The sequence below is a fragment of the Colossoma macropomum genome, unplaced genomic scaffold, assembly GCF_904425465.1.
Source record: "Colossoma macropomum unplaced genomic scaffold, Colossoma_macropomum, whole genome shotgun sequence".
Classification (NCBI taxonomy): Eukaryota; Metazoa; Chordata; class Actinopteri; order Characiformes; family Serrasalmidae; genus Colossoma; species Colossoma macropomum.
In genome coordinates, this window is record NW_023494802.1 from 14,322,499 (window position 1) to 14,342,940 (window position 20,442).

The window sequence follows — 20,442 nt, forward strand, 5'->3', positions numbered from 1 at the left end:
ACTAGAAACACACTATATGACCTTTTATTTGAGATTATTTTATGAGAGGAAATCAGAACAGAACAATCAAATGATGTCAATTCAAATTTCAGTGGCATTCCAGCCTAAAACTATGATGTTATGTTATTTATGATGTGACATAATATTTTGTAGTGCATCATTGTATCCCTCAGCTTCCTTGATTTTTACAGAATTCACGATTTTGCACGCAACTTTGTTCACAATTTTGTACATTTTTTGTATTTTGTCCATCAGTGTTGTTTCACTACAATACCCATCATTCTTTTAGCATATATGTCTTACAATCATTGAGAATCCTCCACTGCAATAAATAAATACTAGAGATGCACCGATACCACTTTTTGCTTTCCGATATCGATTCCGATACCTGATTCTTTAGTGTACTGAGCACCGATAACGATACTAACTCTATCTAATCTGACTCACATATAATTCCTGATATTTATTCCGTTTTCTGTTTTTATTATTATTTTATTTTGGTAAAATCAATGTTCTGCATTACAAATAAAACACTCAGCATGGCTAGATGGCATTTACTTGTTTGGTTATATTAATTAGATGCTTAAGAAAACTTATTTCTGCTTATTTACTGTATGTATGTAAGAAGCATGTATCTCAACTTAAGTAAGCTTCTCTGACTCAGAAATGGAGCTGAACGTTGTTTCACATCCAAATATCTCAAGTTGTTTGATGAAGCTAAATGCTAGCGTTACACCGAGAGTCTGGCAGTTCCTTCGGCTCTCTCAGTAATATTAACTCAGACTGTAAGTGACTACACAGCGGCAGACGAGTGGTTACTGAAAGAAGCAGCTCAGCTGTCAGGTTAGCGTGTTTTTCACACCAAATGCTGCCATTACAGATTCTGCCATGAGCATTTTTACCGCTGTTTGTCGTCACACACTGCCAGCGTGTTGTTAAGCTCTGTCTACAGGCGAACACGCGTCAGAAATTGCTTGGTGGTATCGGTCATATATATCAGTATCCCCATCCCCGATGTCGATACTGCATTTAAGTGCCAGTATCGTTGCCAAAACCAATACAGTATCAGTATCAGTGCAACACTAATACTGACTTGTAGCACTGGCACTGATACAGAGACTAATAAATGGAGAAATGATCCATACCAAAGGACTTGTAGTTATACAAAAACTTCTCCCATCTTCAGGATACATCATCAGAAGGGGGTTTTCTTAGGCCCGATCCCATTTCTCCCCTTGCCCCCTACCACTTAGCCCATAGCCCTCTGTTTTGCGCATTCACGTCTAGGGGTGGGGTGTTTAAATTTTTGTTGAGATAGAGGGGTAGGGCGAAGTGTTAGGGCTACATGACTCTCCAAACAGGGGTTTTTCAGAGGCTCACTCCAAACAGAGTGTTATGAGAAAAAAAGAACAAAAGGCAAGATGGCTGTGCAAGCGACCAAAGAAACCCACAAATGTGAGAATCTGATAATCATTGTATTATCTTAGTTTAACGTCGTTTCAATGTATTATGATCATTTTCTCTGTAATAAGCATAAAAAAATCGCTAATAGCATGCTAATGTTTCGGTAGCTAGCTAGCTAACTTTCCAGTTCCACCTTAAATAGTCTAGCAGTTCTGATGCCTGAAGCGCCAGACTGTAACTGCTGCACCATTTAAGGTGGAACGGGAAAATTCGAACAAGAAGCTGGTGGATAGCTGACTTCAGCTTCGTATCACCAAAGAATTAGCGGTGGGTGATAATAAATAATTGTCTTATACCCCCTCTTTGAAAGCATATGATGCCCTAAATGTAACTGAAGCCCAGCAGCGAGGTCGATGAACTTTTCCCTTCTCTCTCAGTTCCAAGGGGTTAGGGTGCCGCTTGAAAACAAGGGTTGGGGTAAAAAAAAGAAATGGGATTGGGCCTTAGTCTTTAAACCAGAAAATCTTGTTGTGGGTCCACCGTAGGAGGCGAATAGCCATGTTTACAACAGATTTAGAAACGGCTACTTTTTAATTCTGGCTGAAGTGTCCTTTAAAGTTTGATCAAATACTGTAATATTGTGATATATTAATATTGTGATCTGTCAATACTGCCCACCACTAGATTACAACATATAAAAGGTTAAAGTCTGCTGTAAATCAACCTCAATACTTACGTCACAAGATTTGAATTTGGCTTGGTGCCTTTAGTGTGTGACTTGAATAACGGGTCTCTAAAGTGGTCAGAGTTGAGTTTGAATGCTTTATGATGGGGCTGTGTATGATTAACCTACTGAGTTGTTGCACTGTGAAAACATCTCTCCCAGTGACAGACAGACTTCATGTTCCTTTCAGAGCCAGAGCGTCGAAGTCAGAGAGAGCAGGTCAGTAGCGGATCTCCAGGCAGATCGTTGCTTAGACGACTGAGTGACAGGGTGGTCCGGCTAGGACTCAGTCCAGGAAGGCATGAGGCAGGCTGGACCAGGGTGCTCTCACAAGCCAGCTCAGGCAAGCTGCAGCAGCCACTGCTAGGAAAAACAGAAGAGCAGGACGGCCGAGAGATATCCCCAGAGAGAGGGAAAGAGAGGGAGAGATATGAGCGTAGTCAGCAAGTTCTGAGCTGATGTATGCATGCAGCAGAGGTGACAGGAGGCAGAAGGAGGGAGTCGTACCCTCCCACACTCGCTCTTATTAAACACACTAGCACTCCACTTAACCCAAACAAAGAGATTAGGACTCATTACAGTAGTCCACCAATCTGAGGTACATTTACCTAATAGTATAAGAAAGCTAGATCACTCTGAATGCAGACACCCTATGCATTATTAACAGCACAGTAATGAATCAACAGCAGCTCAGCTTCAGTGCTGCTGTGCCTCACAATCCACAGTAAAGACCACCCTTAATGAATTGATTTGTTCAATTTGTTGTCGTGTAATAACCCATTTGTGATCGTTTAATAAGTATATCCTGCAGCATACATAAATAAATAATTTGTCCTCTAGGTGCGCAGTAATGCTGGCTGATATATTATTCAACGATACATGGAAATTTTTAACTATTATTATAACAATATTGGAATTACAGCCAATAATTAATCATCCTTTTAATTTAGCATGCTGGGAATTTGGATCTTTTTCATTTTTTTCCAGATCCCTTGAAAAGATAGCATAGTGGTCGTAAGTGCTGAAACTAATGATTATTCCGTAGTTGATTAATCAGTCCATTACGATGTTGATTAATCAGGAAAAAGGGCAGTTTTTAATTCACATCAAATAATTACATTATAAATAATGCTTCCCTTTGAACAATGCTCTTTCAAACGTAACATACCCTTTACCCACCCTGTTTTCTAAATCATATTGGCAAAAAAACAAAAGAACCTTTTTCTAAGCAAATCTTCTGCATTTCTCTTGAAAACGATCTATTGATCAGTGTGAACGGTTCAATTGGAACACATAATTTTACCTCCAATGATAACGCAAAGCTAAATTAAATTTCTGTGTGTGGTAACCTATAAGCAAACCTCATGTTATAGACCACACAAACTGTCTGGCTGTCAGGCACATCAGACATGCACAGTCTTAAAGTTAAACACAGCAAAATGGCACTGAGCACACACAAAGCCTGCACTTTCAGAAAGATGTGATGTCTTATCTGCCCACACAAAAAACATGGAACAAGCTCAGTTTTCATTGTCCTAAAACAAAATGAAATGTAACAGCAAAATACTATAATTTAGCTGTGAGACGAAAAATTTCATATGTAACTCATCCCTTCAGCCAAAGCAGACACGTTATTTTTACTTTTGACTGCAGTTTTAGTATCTTAGTTACTCACCAGGCTGGGCCTCTTCCTTGAATACATTTCTCTCACGTATAGCAGACATGCTGCTGTGCCCGGTCATCTCTGTTTTACACAATTTACAGAAAACCATAATTTTTGATGATGTTAAGTGATGTTTCCCCAATTTTTTGTACTGGTGACAAAAATACCTGTTTGACTGTTTTTGATACATAAACCTATACAAACATTGTAAGTAGACTTCAAGGGAAAAATACAAGAAAAAAATCCATAACCCCAGTTATGGAAAGTTAGCCATTATTATTAAATATCAATTACATTTATGGTAGAAAAATCTGTCATCAGAGCAGTTACTAATCAGTTATGAGATTCTACATTTAATAATCATCATATCTTGCTGTGATTGGCAAATTTACTCAGCAAACAGGCAAATGAATCTGTGCTAGGTCCTTTCAGCAGTGCTGCTTTGTAAGCTATTTCATGAAGTTGGCTATGTCATGGTAAGATGCGTTAACTATCCAAAATTAGTCAGCTATAATCGCTTATCATGCCAACTAATTACTTTTTACAGTTGAATACATGTGTGTTGTAGATTCCTTTGGCTACCTTTCTAATAATGAGACTCAATCTAAATGAAGTCTATTTTAAATGTTTTCTGTAAAGTAACATTGTGCCTTGCAAAAGTGGTGCATTTAATTTACTTTATTCAAATACACAATTGCCTCATAAATGACTGAAATACATTACGTCAGCACAGTTTTGTCTTTCAGTTTACTTTTGGCAATAGTTGTGTTGATGTAATATTTTATTAATGTGGCAATGTTGAACAGAGTTATGTACAGAGAAAAAACAACACATCAATTTGTCATTTTAATACAACACTATTTTTTTTAATTATTATTTTTTTCTTAGCAGTGTGCCCTCCCAGTAAAATCTCTGAGTCTTACCTGGCCACCCCATTCTAGCTATGCCTCTGATTAGGCTACATAAAAGGTAAATGTTTGTCGTTATCATGTTTAATTTAGCTATGAAAAGGCTGTAAACAGTTAATGTTAACAGTTAATCTTACGCTCTCTGCACTTCATATATGGAATATATTTTGTAGAGGTGGGTGATATGAGAAAAATACAATATCACAATACTGCACGAATATACATATGTCACAATATTTATGTTTTCTGACATCTGATAAGTTGGAATGTACAAAAAGAAACTAGTGATGCCACGTTTTAAAAATATCAAAAACTATTTTTATTTTTAACGATTTTTGTTCAGTATTTCACACACTGCACAGCACTAAATCCACTTAAGCAGAGCTAATTGTGCTCTCATTGTAATGAAACATGCAGTTGTTCAGTGTTCTTTAAGTACTGGCAATATCCACAATCACCCTGAAAAGCATATTGTGATGTAATTTATCACAGTAACCATAAATATAGTCATATTGCCCAGCCCTACTGTGAAGTTGTTTTAAAATGCATGAAAAAAAGTTTAAAATTTGACTTATTGGCAGTGTTACTAGTCAAAACAATGTAGTAGTTATCAGATATTGTAACCAGCCCAGAAATTCCGTGTGTCCATTAGTTCCTGAAGTTTATTCCTTCGCTTCTCCTTTGGTGCTCTTCACTGCTCAGTTACCATGACAGGCCTTCACTGTGTTTCTGTGCTCTCTAGCTTTGGCTTTGCTCTCTTTTGAACTTGCGCTTTTCTCTCTCTCTCTCTCTCTCTCTCTCTCTCTCTCTCTCTCGCTCTCTCTCTCTCTCTCTCTCTCTCTCTCTCTCTCTCGCTCTCTCTCGCTCTCTCACTCTCTCTCTCACTCTCTCCCTGCATGTTATCAGTTGAAGGCTCGGTTTATCCCGGCAGTGCCATCGAGGTATGCGCACAGCGAGCCCAGAATAGCAACACCTCAGGAATTTTTCCCTATTGAAAGGATTTTTCACCCCTCTCCCCCTCTCTCGCTTTCCATCCCTTTCTCCCATTCCTTAATAAGCACTCATTATGCCCCCTCTCCCCCACCCTCCTCCCCCTATCGCTCCGTAACTGGAACACGGTGGCACACACACACACACACTCTCCATGCGGGAGATATGCGGCCCCTGAACCTTAAAGGAACAGGAGCCCTTCCAGAGATGCCGTCACACAGATGGCCTGTGCAAGGCCAAGCACAGGCACAGTAAGAGCAGTTCTTTGCCTGGATGGACAGTAAACATGGACTTGTAGAGCAGCATGCTACAAAATATCTTGAATAGAGCCATTCACTAACGCCAGACGTGAGGCATCACGTCCGTCATATGGCCTGCCGTGGAGCTGCTGAATATTGGATGAGGTGAGTGCGTGTCTCAGGCTGTGGCAGGCAGTTACACAGGGCGTTCTCACTTATACATCCATCCTTTATGAGAGCAGTACTTGCACGACTTTCTCAAATATTTGGAATCACTTATCATATGTATAACTGTCTATATTTTCTTCAGTAATAACTTATTATTTAATTATTAATTATCGCAGTACACATCAACGCAAACCAGACTCCAAAAGGTATTTTGGGAAGAAAAAGTTTTCAACTGATAGTTTATTTTATCAAAATGTGTACCAATATATTTATTCATTGAAAGAGGCCATATATTTGGAAAAGTGAATTTTCCTGACTTTTTTATTTGCTGTAGTATGTAAACATTGTTGAAGTTTCCAAACGTTTGTTCACTCCATTTATGCAATCTAAAATACAAAAACAGCCCGCTTTAAATATATTTTTGTTTTGTGATATCACAAAAACAACACATATACATATATCCTCTAATTCAGCGTACAGCAGTTAAGCTCCGCCCATTCACGTTGAAGTTATAAAGAGTGTTTCAGCCCTGCTTTTTGAATGAGGCACAAAACAGGGCAGCCAGGTAGTATAAGCTCATTTATGTGTATTATTCTTAAAGACACAGGAACAGACATTCTGTTTAATTCTAAGAGATTGAGAGAGGCTGGAAAATGACTGTAAAATGAATTAAGTTTTTGGTACATAAACCCACATAAACGTGACCTCAAAGGGTAAAAATAAAATGCATGAAAAATGTAGGATATAAGCTCTTTGAAATTAATTTACTTTTATAATTTCATATGTTTTAAAAATAATTTTAAACATATAAAATTGCACAGTATTAGTATTATTTAAATTTCATAGCTTGAACTACTGAAACACTTGAGTCTTAAGTTTCAGTCTGTGTACTCTTTAATTTAAATTTCACAAGTGAATTATTGTCAGAGCTAAATATTTCAAACAAAACTATGTAAACATCCTTAAATTCTCCCAGTGCTGTGTTTTATTAATATCCACCAGCCTCTAAGGATGGTTTTCCATGTTTAAAAAAAGTATTGATTAGTGAGCTACTCAGACATGAATGAATGGAGCTTAACAAACACCTGATTCTGAAAGACATCTCTTGACTGTGTGTAAGAGGATAGCAAGATCAATAGAGGAGTTGTATTTCACTCGTGAATCCCTGGTATTCTGATACACACAGTCCCTGTTGACCACCTGATCACAGAGATTGCTTCCTGGACTCTCCTGACAGGAAGTTAGTCAGCTGGCTGCTGTGCTGAGGTCAGTGATAGGGACAAGACCATAGCAACAGGACAGCATGCATTGTTTTCAGGAGAAAAGATATAGGGCTGCCCTAAGGCACAATCAGCGTTAGTAAAGTGGACTTAAATTGAAGGACTGGCCTGCATCACTACTAGAGGCCATGCACAGGTCATCTTTCATCACTCATTTTATCACTGTGAGCTTTGTGGATTAAAATGAAAGATATAAACCTTTCACTAGTGGTGTTTTTCAACTGGGCAGTGCAGTGTTGTACTAAATTTTGTTATCCTTTTTACTGGGGTACCACGAGTGCTAAGTCTGGATATGTGGGTGGGTGCAAACCACTGATTGGTCAAAATCAGACGTCACAGAATTGTCACGCAGTGTTAGTGAAGTCAGATGATCGGCATATTTATAAATAAATACATACATACATACAGACATACATAAACACCAAGTAGCCAGAATCACTTTTTGTGATTATCACATAAAATTAAATGCTAAGGAACGGTTAAATCACTACTTGAAGCTTCCACATTGTTGCTACTGTAGTTTGTGTTTTGCTTTTAAATATGAACTAGATTTGCATGAACAATCAGTGTTTGAAAACAGACTTGACTAGAATATGCATAGTTCTGGGTTTGGATGTCTATCCATACTGTGTTGTACTGTACTGCCCAGTGGAAAAACGCCATAGTGCTGGCTATTAGCGCAAGGCCTATCATAACTTAAGGTGACATATACATGTAATTTACATATATAGTATGGAATAGTTTACTTTTTTACTTCTATTTTTGTCACACAAAGCTTGTGCTTTATACCAAATTGCCAAAAACTAGGTTGGCTGTTAGTGTACTTATTAATTCATTAATATTTAACCTAATTAAATATCTGTCAGTATCATTCTTCATTCAGTGCAATAGATCAGTGTAATACAACATACTTCTGTATGTTCATGGTGCACAGCTCCATGGCAATGTAATTCCAAATGTTTTACGTCTACATATTTACATTTCTGGAGCAGGTTTCCGAAAAACACCAGGTTCACTGCAGTGTTTCATTTTCAGATGGTCTTGACTCTGAAAGCAGGCTGAGCTAAACATTTACTCCAACTACAACGCATGGTTGGTGTCAGTATGCATTATTCAGTATGTATTAATGTACGGGGGCTTTTACGTACTGAAATTAAATGGAGTTTCTTTAAGTGGGCCACAGAGAATTCGTTCCTCTATATGCTGCATACAGCTCAACCTGGGTCTGAATCAGTTTGTGCATTATTGATGATCTTCCCCTTTCTATTGATTAGGACAGCCAGAGTGATGAGTGTTTAACAGGGGTCAAAAGATGACCGTGAGAGTAGCATGGTTTTGTGTGTGTGTGTGTGTTTGTAATTAGAACTTAAGGCTGTCTTTGTAATGTTTGTAATGAGACGTAGTGATGAGTGGATTGGTTTCCGTGGTGAAGGTCTCAGGTTTCACAAAGAGACAGAGGCATTTCATTGTACTGGAGAGACTCTCAGGAGCTGAGGTGTGTTTGTGTGTACATACATGTACTTGTGTATTTGGATATTAGTATGTAGCAGATATACGGTCGCAAATAAATTTTTTAACACCCCCATTCAAATTCAATTTTGTTGATTCACTAAATGAAAATAGGTAAAGACATCCTCTACAGGGAACAAGCTTAAACATGACATTTTAGTGCACAATCTGTTTACTTGCTGAGCTTAACATAAAAAAAACACACACACACACACACACACACACACATATATATATATATATATATATATGATGTTGGCACAGGCCACATTTTATGTTTTATTTCCCCGCCAATGTGTGACATTCAGGAACGAACAGTAATTGTGTGTTAAAATGTGCAGAAGAGTGTTTATATTCTTACTTAGAAATTCAGTAAAACATTTCACCAGGGGTGCCCAAACTTTTACAACTGTATAAATGCTTATAGAAATAAAGGTGCCAAAAAGAGTACTTTGTAGGGTTGTAATGATTTAAAAAATTCAGAATTCGCTAAGATACAGTGGTGTCATGATTCAGTAACAAGTGGTAGAATAAATTAAAGACATTAAAGGGCCCATATCGCATAAAACATATCCCTTTTTTTAAGGTCTTGATGTAGTATGAAAACATTGTTTTCAAAACATACATTTCATTCCTTAGTCCATACATGAAAACTATTCTGCAGAAACAGTCTGTTTTGAATTTGCTGTTTTTGTGATGTCATGAAAACCAACACATATCCACCTATTCAGCTCACACTGGTTTAGCCCCGCCTATTCACTCTGAAGTTATAAGGAGTGTTTCAGCCCAGGCTGCTTTTTCAGTGAGGCACAATACAGGGCAGCCAATCAGAACAAAGCACATTTACATATATCAGTCTTAAAAGCACAGTAATAAACATGGCCTGTTAAATGCTATGGGATAAAGAAAGACCAGAAAATGGTCACATAAAAATTAAATACAACTGTTTTTGGTAAATGAAACTGTGCATACAGTTGCAAGAAAAAGTATGTGAATCCTTTTAAATTACCTAGTTTCCTGCATTAATTGGCCATAAAATGTGATCTGCTCTTCATCTAACCCTCGAGAATAAACAAACACAATGTGCTAAAGCTAATAATACGCAGTAATAATTTTCATATCTTTATTGTGCACACCAATTAAACATTGACAGTGCTGGTAGAAAAAGTAAGTGAACCCTTGGGTTGAATAACTGCTTCAACCTCCTTTGGCAGCAATAACCTCAAGCAACTGCTTCTGGTAGCTGCAGATCTGACCTGCACAATGTTCAAAAGGAATATTTGACCATACTGCCTTACATAACTGTTTTAGCTCAGCCTTATCTTTCGGAAGTCTGGTGTGAACAGCTTTCTTGAGGTCATTCCACATTATAATCATTCATTTTAAGGTCTGGATTTTAACTGGGCCACTCCAAAAGTGGCCATTCTGTAAAAGATTTATTTGTTGTTTACAGTCATTGTCCTGCTGCATCACCCAGCTTCTAAGATTCAGTTGGTGGGCAGCCACCCTGACATGATCCTGCAGGGTACCTTGGTGAATGGTCCAGGCCCAGAGGCAGAAAAGCAGCCCCAAATTATCATGTTCACTTCAGCATACCTCACCGTTAGGATGATGTTTTCATGTTGATATGCAGTGCCCTTTTTACGCCATATGTGCTTTGTGTTCTTCCCACAAAACATTTTCTCCATTGGCATTCTTTGTTAAACTGCAGGTGTGCAGTGATTTTTATTTATTTTTTAATAAAGAGAGCAGCAGCTTTTCTTCTGGTAGACTCATGAACATTGATGCAAACCAGGTCCAATGATTCCTTCAAACCTTTAGCTGTTACTCTATGCTTCTTTTTCACGTCACTGAGCATTCTGCACTGTGACTTTGGCGTGATCTCGCCTGGGCGCCCACTTCTAGAGTAGACACGTTACTAAATCATCTCTATTTATAGACAGTTTGTCCAACTGCAGACTTATGAATACTGAAACCCTTTGGAATTACTTTGTAACCTTTCCAGCTTTATACAAATCAACAATTATTGAACGTAGGTCCTCTGCGAGGCATGATTCACAGCAGCAGATGCTTCTTGCGAATAGCAAACTCAAAATATTTAAGTCAAAGTAGCTCTAATCCACACTGCAGTCCCATTTCATTGATTGGACTTTGCTAACCCCTGACTCCAATTAGCTATTTGTTTAAGTCATTAGCCTAGAGCAGTGGTCACCAACCATCCTCCTGAAGATCTACTTTCCTGCAGAGTTTAGTTCCTGCTTGTATCTAATATGCTGCCCCCTCCCTTCACCTAACACAAATGCCTCTGATTTAGCCAATCAGGGACTTCTGAAAAAGTTAATTAGCTGCAGCAGGTGTGGCAGATTATGGTTTGAACTTGATTAATTGAAGTCCAAGGGAAGGTAGATCTCCAGGACCAGGGTCAGTGACCACTGGCCTAAAGATTTACATACTTTTTCCAACCTACACTGTGAATGTTTGAGTGATGTATTCAATATGGACAATAACAACACATTATTTTCTGTGTCACTAGTATAAACAGTGTTTTGAGTGTTTGTTCTTTGTTGTAACTTTGATGGTGACCATATTACAAGGTGATTTCATACATAATAGGGGTAATTCCAAAGGGTTCACATACTTTTCCTGACACTGTTTATTATAAGTAACTAACAAAAATAGATATGTAGGATATGGGCCTTTTTTATATGTTAATATTTCCATCTTCCATTGATTTGAGCATTAAAAAGTCCAATATTTGAAACAAAATTGCTTTGTGGTGCTCTGTTCTAATGCTTGAGCCACGAAAAAATGTCTTTACATTCTGTCCATCACCATCAACCATGACCCCATTGTTATAGTTCCATGTTTCAGCATAAAGGAGATGGGAGGATGGAGGAGATGAAAAGATAAGAGATGAGCTAGCATGCTTGACTGCACAGGCCAGACATACCAGAGATCTGCATGTGCACGCATGCTCCAGAGAGGATACAGTGTGTGTGCAAGTGTGTGTGCAAGAATGAGTTATTGTGGTTTTAATCAGAGAGAGAGAGAAAATTTGATTTCACCATTATGCCTACAAGTACCAACATGTATATTTTGGCAAATAAATATAATGGCCATGGCTTTAGACCAGATCCAGGTAGTTTTCCTTTTATCTCATGGGAATTGAGAGGGAAACTGTTACACTCTGAGAACAATCAATCCTTTGTGTGTGTGTGTGTGTGTGTGTGTGTGTGTGTGTGTGTGTGTGTGTGTGTGCGTGTGTGTGTACGTGTATGTCTGGGCTACATTTGATTTCTTGGATTAGAATAATTTTATTGATTCACTTTAAAAAGTCATTCATCTGATAAATAAGTCATTTTTAGATTAGTCAGCGCTGATCTTAATATCAAAGTACAGTCACCATTCAGATAATTTCTCAGACATGGTCTGTGGGACAGGAAGCAGTAGAATTACCCTCACAACAGGTAAGCTAATGTTTTAGAAGTTAATGATTTAGAGGCTCGAGTTAATCATTACCCTCTCCATGGGACAGTGTTGACAACGCACTTTCTACTAGGGCTTCCTTATGTTCTCCCATTAAATCCCACCTAATCAATAGCTGTGCTCTTTTATGCATTTAATTCCCTCCCCAGTGTTTCTCTTTCTGGCTTCCTCCAACACTCTTACCTCCATTTCTTTCTCTTTCTTTCTTTCTCTCGCTCTCCCTCCTTGCCACCTCCCCTAGTCCTCTAATCCTGAGTTTGATTTTCTCACAGGTGAAAGTCCATGCAGCACAGCCCTGTGAGTAAGCCTCTGAGGAATTTGCGAATGGCTGCTGACGGAGAGAAAGAGAGAAGGAAAGAGGGAGACCCATTGAAAGGAGGGAGGGAGGGAGGGAGGGTGGCAGGCGGGCAGGCAGGAGTCTTGGCCTGGGTTTACAGTAGATTACACTTCAGATCAGAGGCGAAACTAACGAGGCGGGCTTTTTTTATCTTGGGATCCCCTTTAGGTCTCCCCTTACAACAAAGCTGTGGGAATGAGTTTTTAAGTAGAAAGGAATGTAGTTGGAGTATAATTGGTCTGGTACAGATCAAGGAGTTTTGACACGCAACCAGGGAACAATTCTCATACCACTTTGGTGACCGTTTGGCATGAATGTACTGTTTAAATGTCTCGTGTATGTTTGTGTATATGCCATACTTCTGTAATCACTTGATGTATATTGTTCAATTAATTATATGTAACTATTGATCTAACCCTTCCTATCAACTTCCTCTTACTTTGAAGTTCAATCTGTGCTACAAGCCATTTCTTTTTTTGCGGTGCAGTGAAACAGTAGTATTATATTACCTCCAACACTTGCTGTAGTGAATTGCAAACTGTCAGAATGACCCCTGGAATCAACTTTGCATCCCTAATAACCACATCTAACAGCTTGTGCTCCTTTATCTGCTCTGTTTCCGCAGAGGAGGCGGACTACTCCGCGTTCGGAACAGACTCTTTGACCCGCAAGAAGACTCCGGCGGCACTAGCGGCAGTTCTTCTGAGGCCTGATGCTAACAGGAAGAAGCCTCCCATCATCATCAGCCTGCCGAAAGACTTCCGGCCCGTCTCGTCCATTATCGACGTGGACATCCTTCCCGAGACGCATCGACGTGTGCGCCTCTACAAGCATGGGCAAGAGAAACCTCTGGGCTTCTACATCCGTGACGGCTCCAGCGTACGCGTCACACCCCAGGGCCTGGAGAAGGTGCCAGGCATCTTCATCTCTCGCCTGGTTCCTGGCGGCCTGGCAGAGAGCACGGGCCTCTTAGCCGTCAATGACGAGGTGCTGGAGGTCAACGGCATTGAGGTGGCCGGCAAGTCCCTGGACCAGGTTACGGATATGATGATCGCCAACAGCCACAACCTCATTATCACCGTAAAGCCGGCCAATCAGCGCAACAATGTGGTGCGTAACAGCAACAGCGGGGGCGGGGCTGCCTCTGGCAGCTCGGGACGATCGTCCGACAGCGGCGCCAGTTACTATAGCTACTCCACGCCAGGTGCTGCGGCAATGACCCCATCACATATCATTCAGAACTTCCGGCCAGAGGAGGTGGAGAGCGATGATGAGGAGGAGGAGGACTTGGTGATTGAGGCAGGGGGAGATACGCGGCATGCCCCACGGCCAGCGGCGGGGGCCACAGCTAGCTATAGCATGCCAAGCCTGCCCAGATACGAGCCCCACCTCAACCTTCGGCCTTCGAATGGTGCCATGGCGACCAGCGCTAGCGTGGGGTCTCTGAGTGCCCAGGACAGGGGCTTGGAGAGGAGGAATCTAGAGGAGGACGGCACAGTAATCACACTGTAGAGACACGCACACACAATGCAGCTGTGCATACAGACTACATATACTGTATATACAGTATATTATAACTCCTAATAATACTCTCTGCTATAGTCATTCACAAGCACAATACATGACAGACATGCACGCCAGGCAAAAAATCCACATGCCAACACCGTCTCTTGTGCCATAGGACTAATTTTGCCTGTCTTTACTCCATATGACTGGCGAATTGAAGCCTAAAAAGGAGGGTCTCCAGTGGATAAGACCTCCGGCACCTCCATCATACAGCACTTGCTAACTACAGGGCTAGCCCCTGTTTTTTCCCCTTTGAGGGCAGCATCTGTACACTTCCCTCCCCATTTGGGGGCAATAATGAGTAATAATGGACTTGACTTGACGAGTGTGAATGAATGAATGATTGCACAGGTCTGCAGGTTCCTCCTGCTTATGGGACGACGGGGGAGAACAGTTCTCCCGGGCACATTATGAATGACGACAATCTGCTTTCACCTAGGCAAATAACTCCTTCTGGAGTCATGTGACTCCGGTGTCCGAACCAAGAACAAATTACAGTGACTTCCGCTCTTCACGGTTACTATGGTAACTGCTGAAGGCCAGGCTTCTGAGATTATACTGTTAGACTAGGAGAGGAGTGTGGAAACCTGTTATTTCCTAATGTATGACGCTAATTCAACTGTCACATTGTTTGCTTTCTGATGTACTTTTTTTAGTATTTCTCAAGAGAATCGTTTTTTTATCAAACGTAGACTAAATTTAGGATGCTTTTAAACTCTGTTGTGTGCGAGGATATGATCTTTCATGTAGGTTTGATTGAGAGGCAAATTCTAGCGTGCTGCACGAATTAGGACGCGGTCCCTGTGCTAATGCTTTTAATCATTGCCAAGAACCTGAAAGATAAGTCAAATGTTTTTGGTAATTTTTTTGAACCATTTATCCTTATGACAAGGGCTGTCACACCGATCTGTGGCATCTGATTTATGTGACGTGTTTTTTTTGTGTTTTTTATTATATGTTTGACACCATAACCTGATGCATTTCATTTTTACTCTGCACTCTGAGGTGAAAAGACTGTTTCATGTGTGAAGAGTGCTTCTACTCCTAATACATTGTGTATGTTGGGAGATGATACTTGATATGACAGGAATTTAAACCACCTATCCATAAACCGTGTGTGTGCGTGTACATTTTTATATATATAAATATATATAAATATATATATATACACACACACACACACACACACACACACACTGTATTGTGCAAATGTCAAAGAGATGAACCTTTATTTGATTCCCAGTCAGGTTTTCTTTCAAAGATGGAACCTCCAAACTCCAGTCAGTCTTATAAGTTGGTTGCATTTTCTTCTTATTATGATCCAAGTAATTTTAAATATTCATTGGTGTTTAGGTCTGGACTCTGGAGTGACCAGTCCATTGTTCTAAGAACACCAGCATCATCTTCATTTGATTTGCAAATATTGTTTTTGTCTATTTCCTTTTCTCAGTAACAGCTTCTTGACAGCTCCACTTTCTTTCAGACCCATAGTGTACTGTCTATCTGACGGTGACAGTTCTGGTGGTCTGCTAACACTCTTGAATGGTTGTGAGGAGCCCCTTGTCTTTTAATCATTTTTTGACCTCCAGTTTTGGAAACTATTGATTTTTCACTTCCTTTCATTTGACATTTGGCTCTTGACTGTGCAGGTAGCTTTTCTTATATCTAATCTGATCAGTAAAGAGAGCTTCCTGAAAAATGAAAAACTACTTGAAGGGTGGTCTCTGACTTCTGCACAATACCGTGTGTGTGTATGCATGAGTATATAAAAGCCCAATGCAAACACATTTATAATAACCTTGTTAGAGGTGAGTTGCTGTGACGTGTCAAGTGCTGAACGGAACTCTGACCCGCAGCAGATCACCACCGAGCCTTTCGGCAGTTGCGTAACCGAAGCAGCATAGATGTGATCACGGGCAGCGATTTGTAGTCCCATGTGCAGTGGGCACGTTGCAGACCAACTGCATTAGCCTTATCTAATAAAGATACGCTCAATAAACGCACCTTCTCTGACCCTCATACCAAAACACTCACACACCTGCACTTCCTCTCCACACACCTTTCCGAAATATTGTGCGTCTTAGTGCAAGGTGGAGTCTGCCTACCTCTGGGTGGATGTTGATGATTGATTATGTTTCCTGTAACACCTCTGAGATGGTGTACGGCTTGTTATCAATAAATAAATGGGCCTACACCATACTAATGGTCAACCTCGGCATAAACAAGGGAAAGGCCTTACTACTCCAATGCATTCCTTCATGTTATCATTACCATTTACTCTGCATATCTGCTACTTTTGCTTAAAAAACTTGCATTGCAACTGTATGGACTAGAGTTTTGTAAGTGCAAGAGGACACAGTAAACACTAAATATTACATTAATGGATGTCATGAAGTGGTACAACTTGAATGTGACGGAATTGTTCGCTAGAAAAGCAAGCCGTGAACGCTGTACTCTTGTCCAGTGTATCTCCATCCATATTGTAACGAAGGTAGCTTGACCTTTCTCTACACGTCTCTCCCATTCTCGTCCGTCTGTAGGCTAGCCGTACAGACATACCTGATGAGAATAGCAAACACTGGATGACTGACAAGAGCCAGAACATATCCACCTTCTTCCCTTTTACACAGACACTTTAATGAACTCACATTACAACTTCCTATTACTGGTACATAATGCTGTAGTATGATGAGGTTGTGATGTAATGCTCTTATTCCAAACTGCTCTTTGTTTAAAGCACGAGTGACCTTATGAATGGAGTTTTAGAAAAGCATTGTTAATTTATTTTTATGCTAACCACTACACACAACTTGGGGATTGTAACCACAGTAAATGTATTTATTTTCTAATTGACGCAATATGTATTTTTACTGTTTTGTTTTTTTTTTTCTTTCTTTTTTTGGTTAAGCTTAAATCTCATGATTTTTGTTTTTCATAGTGGATCATCTCTTCAAACTGAGGTCTCAAAGCAATTTGTAGCCACTTCATTGTAGCGGGAGTTATTGCTCAGATTTGTCGGGGAGTATAAAATGAAGATTATAACATGCTGTTTTCCATACTGTGAATTTTATTTCATTTCTGGAAGAGACCTGTGTGTGTCAGAGACCACCATACTAATGGGCTTTTAAACCTTTTTTGTGTCAACTACTTTTGATAATGAGCAATGATTTTTTTGCTTGCTAGATAAATCCTAAAGTATAGATTTGTACTGAAATGATCAGTATTTTCTTATGCTATATGATGTAAATTTGTATCACATTTAATGAAACTGTTTTAAAAGGATAAATACTATATTAAGACATAGGTGCACATGTATACATAGTCTTCAAGCTGGATGAAATAAACTAATATGTAGAAAAATCTGAATTTCATGACCATTCTTTATAAGACATTTATAGAAATCAGTGTGTGATTAATGTGATTAATCCCAAATTTCCCCTTGGGATCATGAAAATTAATCATTCTCTCTGTTCTTCCATCCATTAAACGTGAAAAAAGGCTGAGTTATTGGAACTGATCAAGCTGCATCATAAAATTTCCCAACATTTTTATGACTGTAATTTCAAAGTCTCACCATTTATGGGTGAAGTTCTTGCCTGGACAAAGATTGAGGTTAGTGTTAAATGTGGTCAGGCAATGAACTCTGATTTAATGCTGCCCCCCAGTGTGTAGAAGATGGAACAGCTGTTTAATGGTCACTCTCCGTCACAGGGTTTATCCTCTTTCATTTTGCTCACTGTTGGGCCTTCTTTAGGCCTGGATGATCAGTTTATCAGTCAGATTCGTCAGATTACGTCAGATTCACTGCAGTGCTGAGAATGATCCACCACCCAAGTAATGCATGCTCTGTGGTGGTCCTGTGGGGTGTCCTGACCATTGAAGAACAGGTAACAGGTAAAGTAAGCAGAGAAATGACTGATGACAGATGGACTACAGTCTGCAACTGTACAACTACAAAGTGCTCCTATTTGGTAAGTGGAGCTGATAATATGGACATTGTAGATACAAGGAGGTGGTTTTGTTGTTATGGCTGATTACTGTATAATAACTAGGCAGCCATCAAAACATCAAAATTCACAAACAAAAACAAAAAATACATTTTTCTAAACATGTACTAAATATGTATGTTCAATGCGCTTGTGTAGTTGTGCTGTCTTCAAATATCTGCCCACAGCAATGAAAGAGTGCTTTTCCTCCCTTTTTTTGGGTGCCATTTACCCCTTGTTTGGCATAGAATTAGCAAATACACAAAGTGTGGTTAACTAGCATCCATGAGGGCATTAGTAACATTCTACTCAATTACTTAAGATGTAATTTCTTGCATTTTTAAGTGAATAAATTACTTTCAATCTTTTATCTGTCTAAAAGTATCATTGATGTAAATTGTGTCCGAGGAGGGTGGGTTTTGCAGTTAACTAATGGTTAAAAGTGTCCTCCTGTGTTATCCCCTTCTTTGTGTTTCATGTTGGGGTACCACTGGGCAGGGCATTTTTTTGCTGCCTGCTGAAGTGCCGGTTTAAAAATAAAAGAGCATTTGCGTGTACATGCAATGTTTTCAATGTCTTCTTTAATGCTGATGCAACATTGGTGTCAGAAGTGGGACGTGGCTACCAAGCTGGAAGAAATTGAGTGGTGCATCAACAAATTCAAAGACGGTCAGTGGAGAGGACATAGCCCGGAGGAAGGGGGTACGGGTGCTATACCTGCCCTCTCCCTGACAGGTCCAGCTAAACAAAACTGAACAAAAACAGTGCTAGGCTGGACAGTTCTTGCTGTGTGTTGCAGTGCTTGTTCAAAATAAAAGAGAATTTGTTCATATGCGTAAAGTTTTTTGCATCCTCTTTGAAGATGCTACAATTTCACTGAAAAGAAGTGAAAAAACATGAGAACTTGCTTTTCAGTTGCTTATCTTCTTCCCGTGAGCTGACCTGCAGATTCCTGTTGAGCATGTGACTTGTGGAATATTCCAAGTGTTTCATAGAGATAATGTGTTCACATAATTTAATGTACACAACTCAAATGTACATTTTCTTTCATGGATGGCTCGTGAAAAAGGCTGTTTCAAGCATATGTTAAATGACTTTACACAATAATGCAAAAATATGATTTTACAATATAACTACACTGACTCTTTTATTTAGTAATAGTTATAGTAGAAGCAATGCCACATTTAGGCTCATGGGTGCTGTTTTCATATAGTTTAAATATAAAAAATAAAACATACAGTGTTTAATAATTAGCTATATTGTATATACATTATTCTTTGCATATTGTACTACATTATACTACATTAATAACATATCTTTTAATGAGGTTATCACAGGAATATTGGCCGTTAAAGGGGAACTTTGAAACCGTTATGTTTACGCTGCCGACAGTTTTACAGTAGATTTGTGATAAAGTGTTATTCTAAAACAAATTTTAATCAATTTATTTGAATTCATTCATGGTGGAGTGATACATTAAGTGTATTTTCTTTGGGGCAAAATAGTCTTTTTTTCAGATTCACCATCATTTTACCATCATTAACATTATTTAAATAAACCCAGAAGACACATGCAGGTTCACTGGTGGTTTTGGGTAGTAAATAAAAAGGCTGTATTTGCATTGTAAACATGGAGACTCCTGGTTCCTATCACCGCCACTGTAAAGAAATCTAAGTCGGAAGTTTCTTAAATGAGCAATCTTACATCAAACCAATCTGAATGACTTTGCGTATGTCTTAACCGCTGAATTATACAGAAATTTTGATAACATCGGTGGAATTCCCCTTTATATTCCAAAGTTTTTCACACGTCAGTTCAACACACAAGACAGTCACGTGACGCCACGCGTCACCAACATGGGCGACCGAGCGCTGAACTGAGCGGCGTCCATCGGGGCCGACTGCACGGACAGCGTTCGGGTTTTTAACACACCTGCGAGCGGACAGCAGGGCCTGGGCCGGGCCGACGATGACGGCCTGAACGGACAACGCTTGGAGGACCGCGACATGAAAGAGCAGCAGCTCCCCGAGCCACACCGACAGCATACGAAGACAGAGAGCAGCAGAACCAAGAGCATGTTTCTGTCTCGGGCGCTGGAGAGGATCCTGTCGGACAAGGAGCTGAAGCGCAGCCAGCACAGCCAGCTGCGCAAGGCTTGTCAGGTGGCACTGGGTGAGCTTCT

At 39.7% G+C, this 20,442-nt stretch overlaps 2 protein-coding genes across 2 annotated transcripts in view; both read left to right on the plus strand.

Annotated features, from left to right (window-relative positions):
- Positions 1-15,524, plus strand: part of pard6b (par-6 partitioning defective 6 homolog beta (C. elegans)) — a 32,000-nt gene extending 16,476 nt beyond the window's left edge. Inside the window, exon 3 of the mRNA XM_036590839.1 lies at positions 13,334-15,524. Within this exon, the coding sequence (XP_036446732.1) occupies positions 13,334-14,220 (887 nt within the window). The 3' untranslated portion in view covers positions 14,221-15,524. The remainder of the gene's footprint in view (positions 1-13,333) is intronic.
- Positions 15,525-20,266: 4,742 nt separating this feature from the next.
- Positions 20,267-20,442, plus strand: part of arfgef2 (ADP-ribosylation factor guanine nucleotide-exchange factor 2 (brefeldin A-inhibited)) — a 31,255-nt gene continuing 31,079 nt past the window's right edge. The window contains exon 1 of the mRNA XM_036590904.1: positions 20,267-20,432. Within this exon, the coding sequence (XP_036446797.1) occupies positions 20,267-20,432 (166 nt within the window). The remainder of the gene's footprint in view (positions 20,433-20,442) is intronic.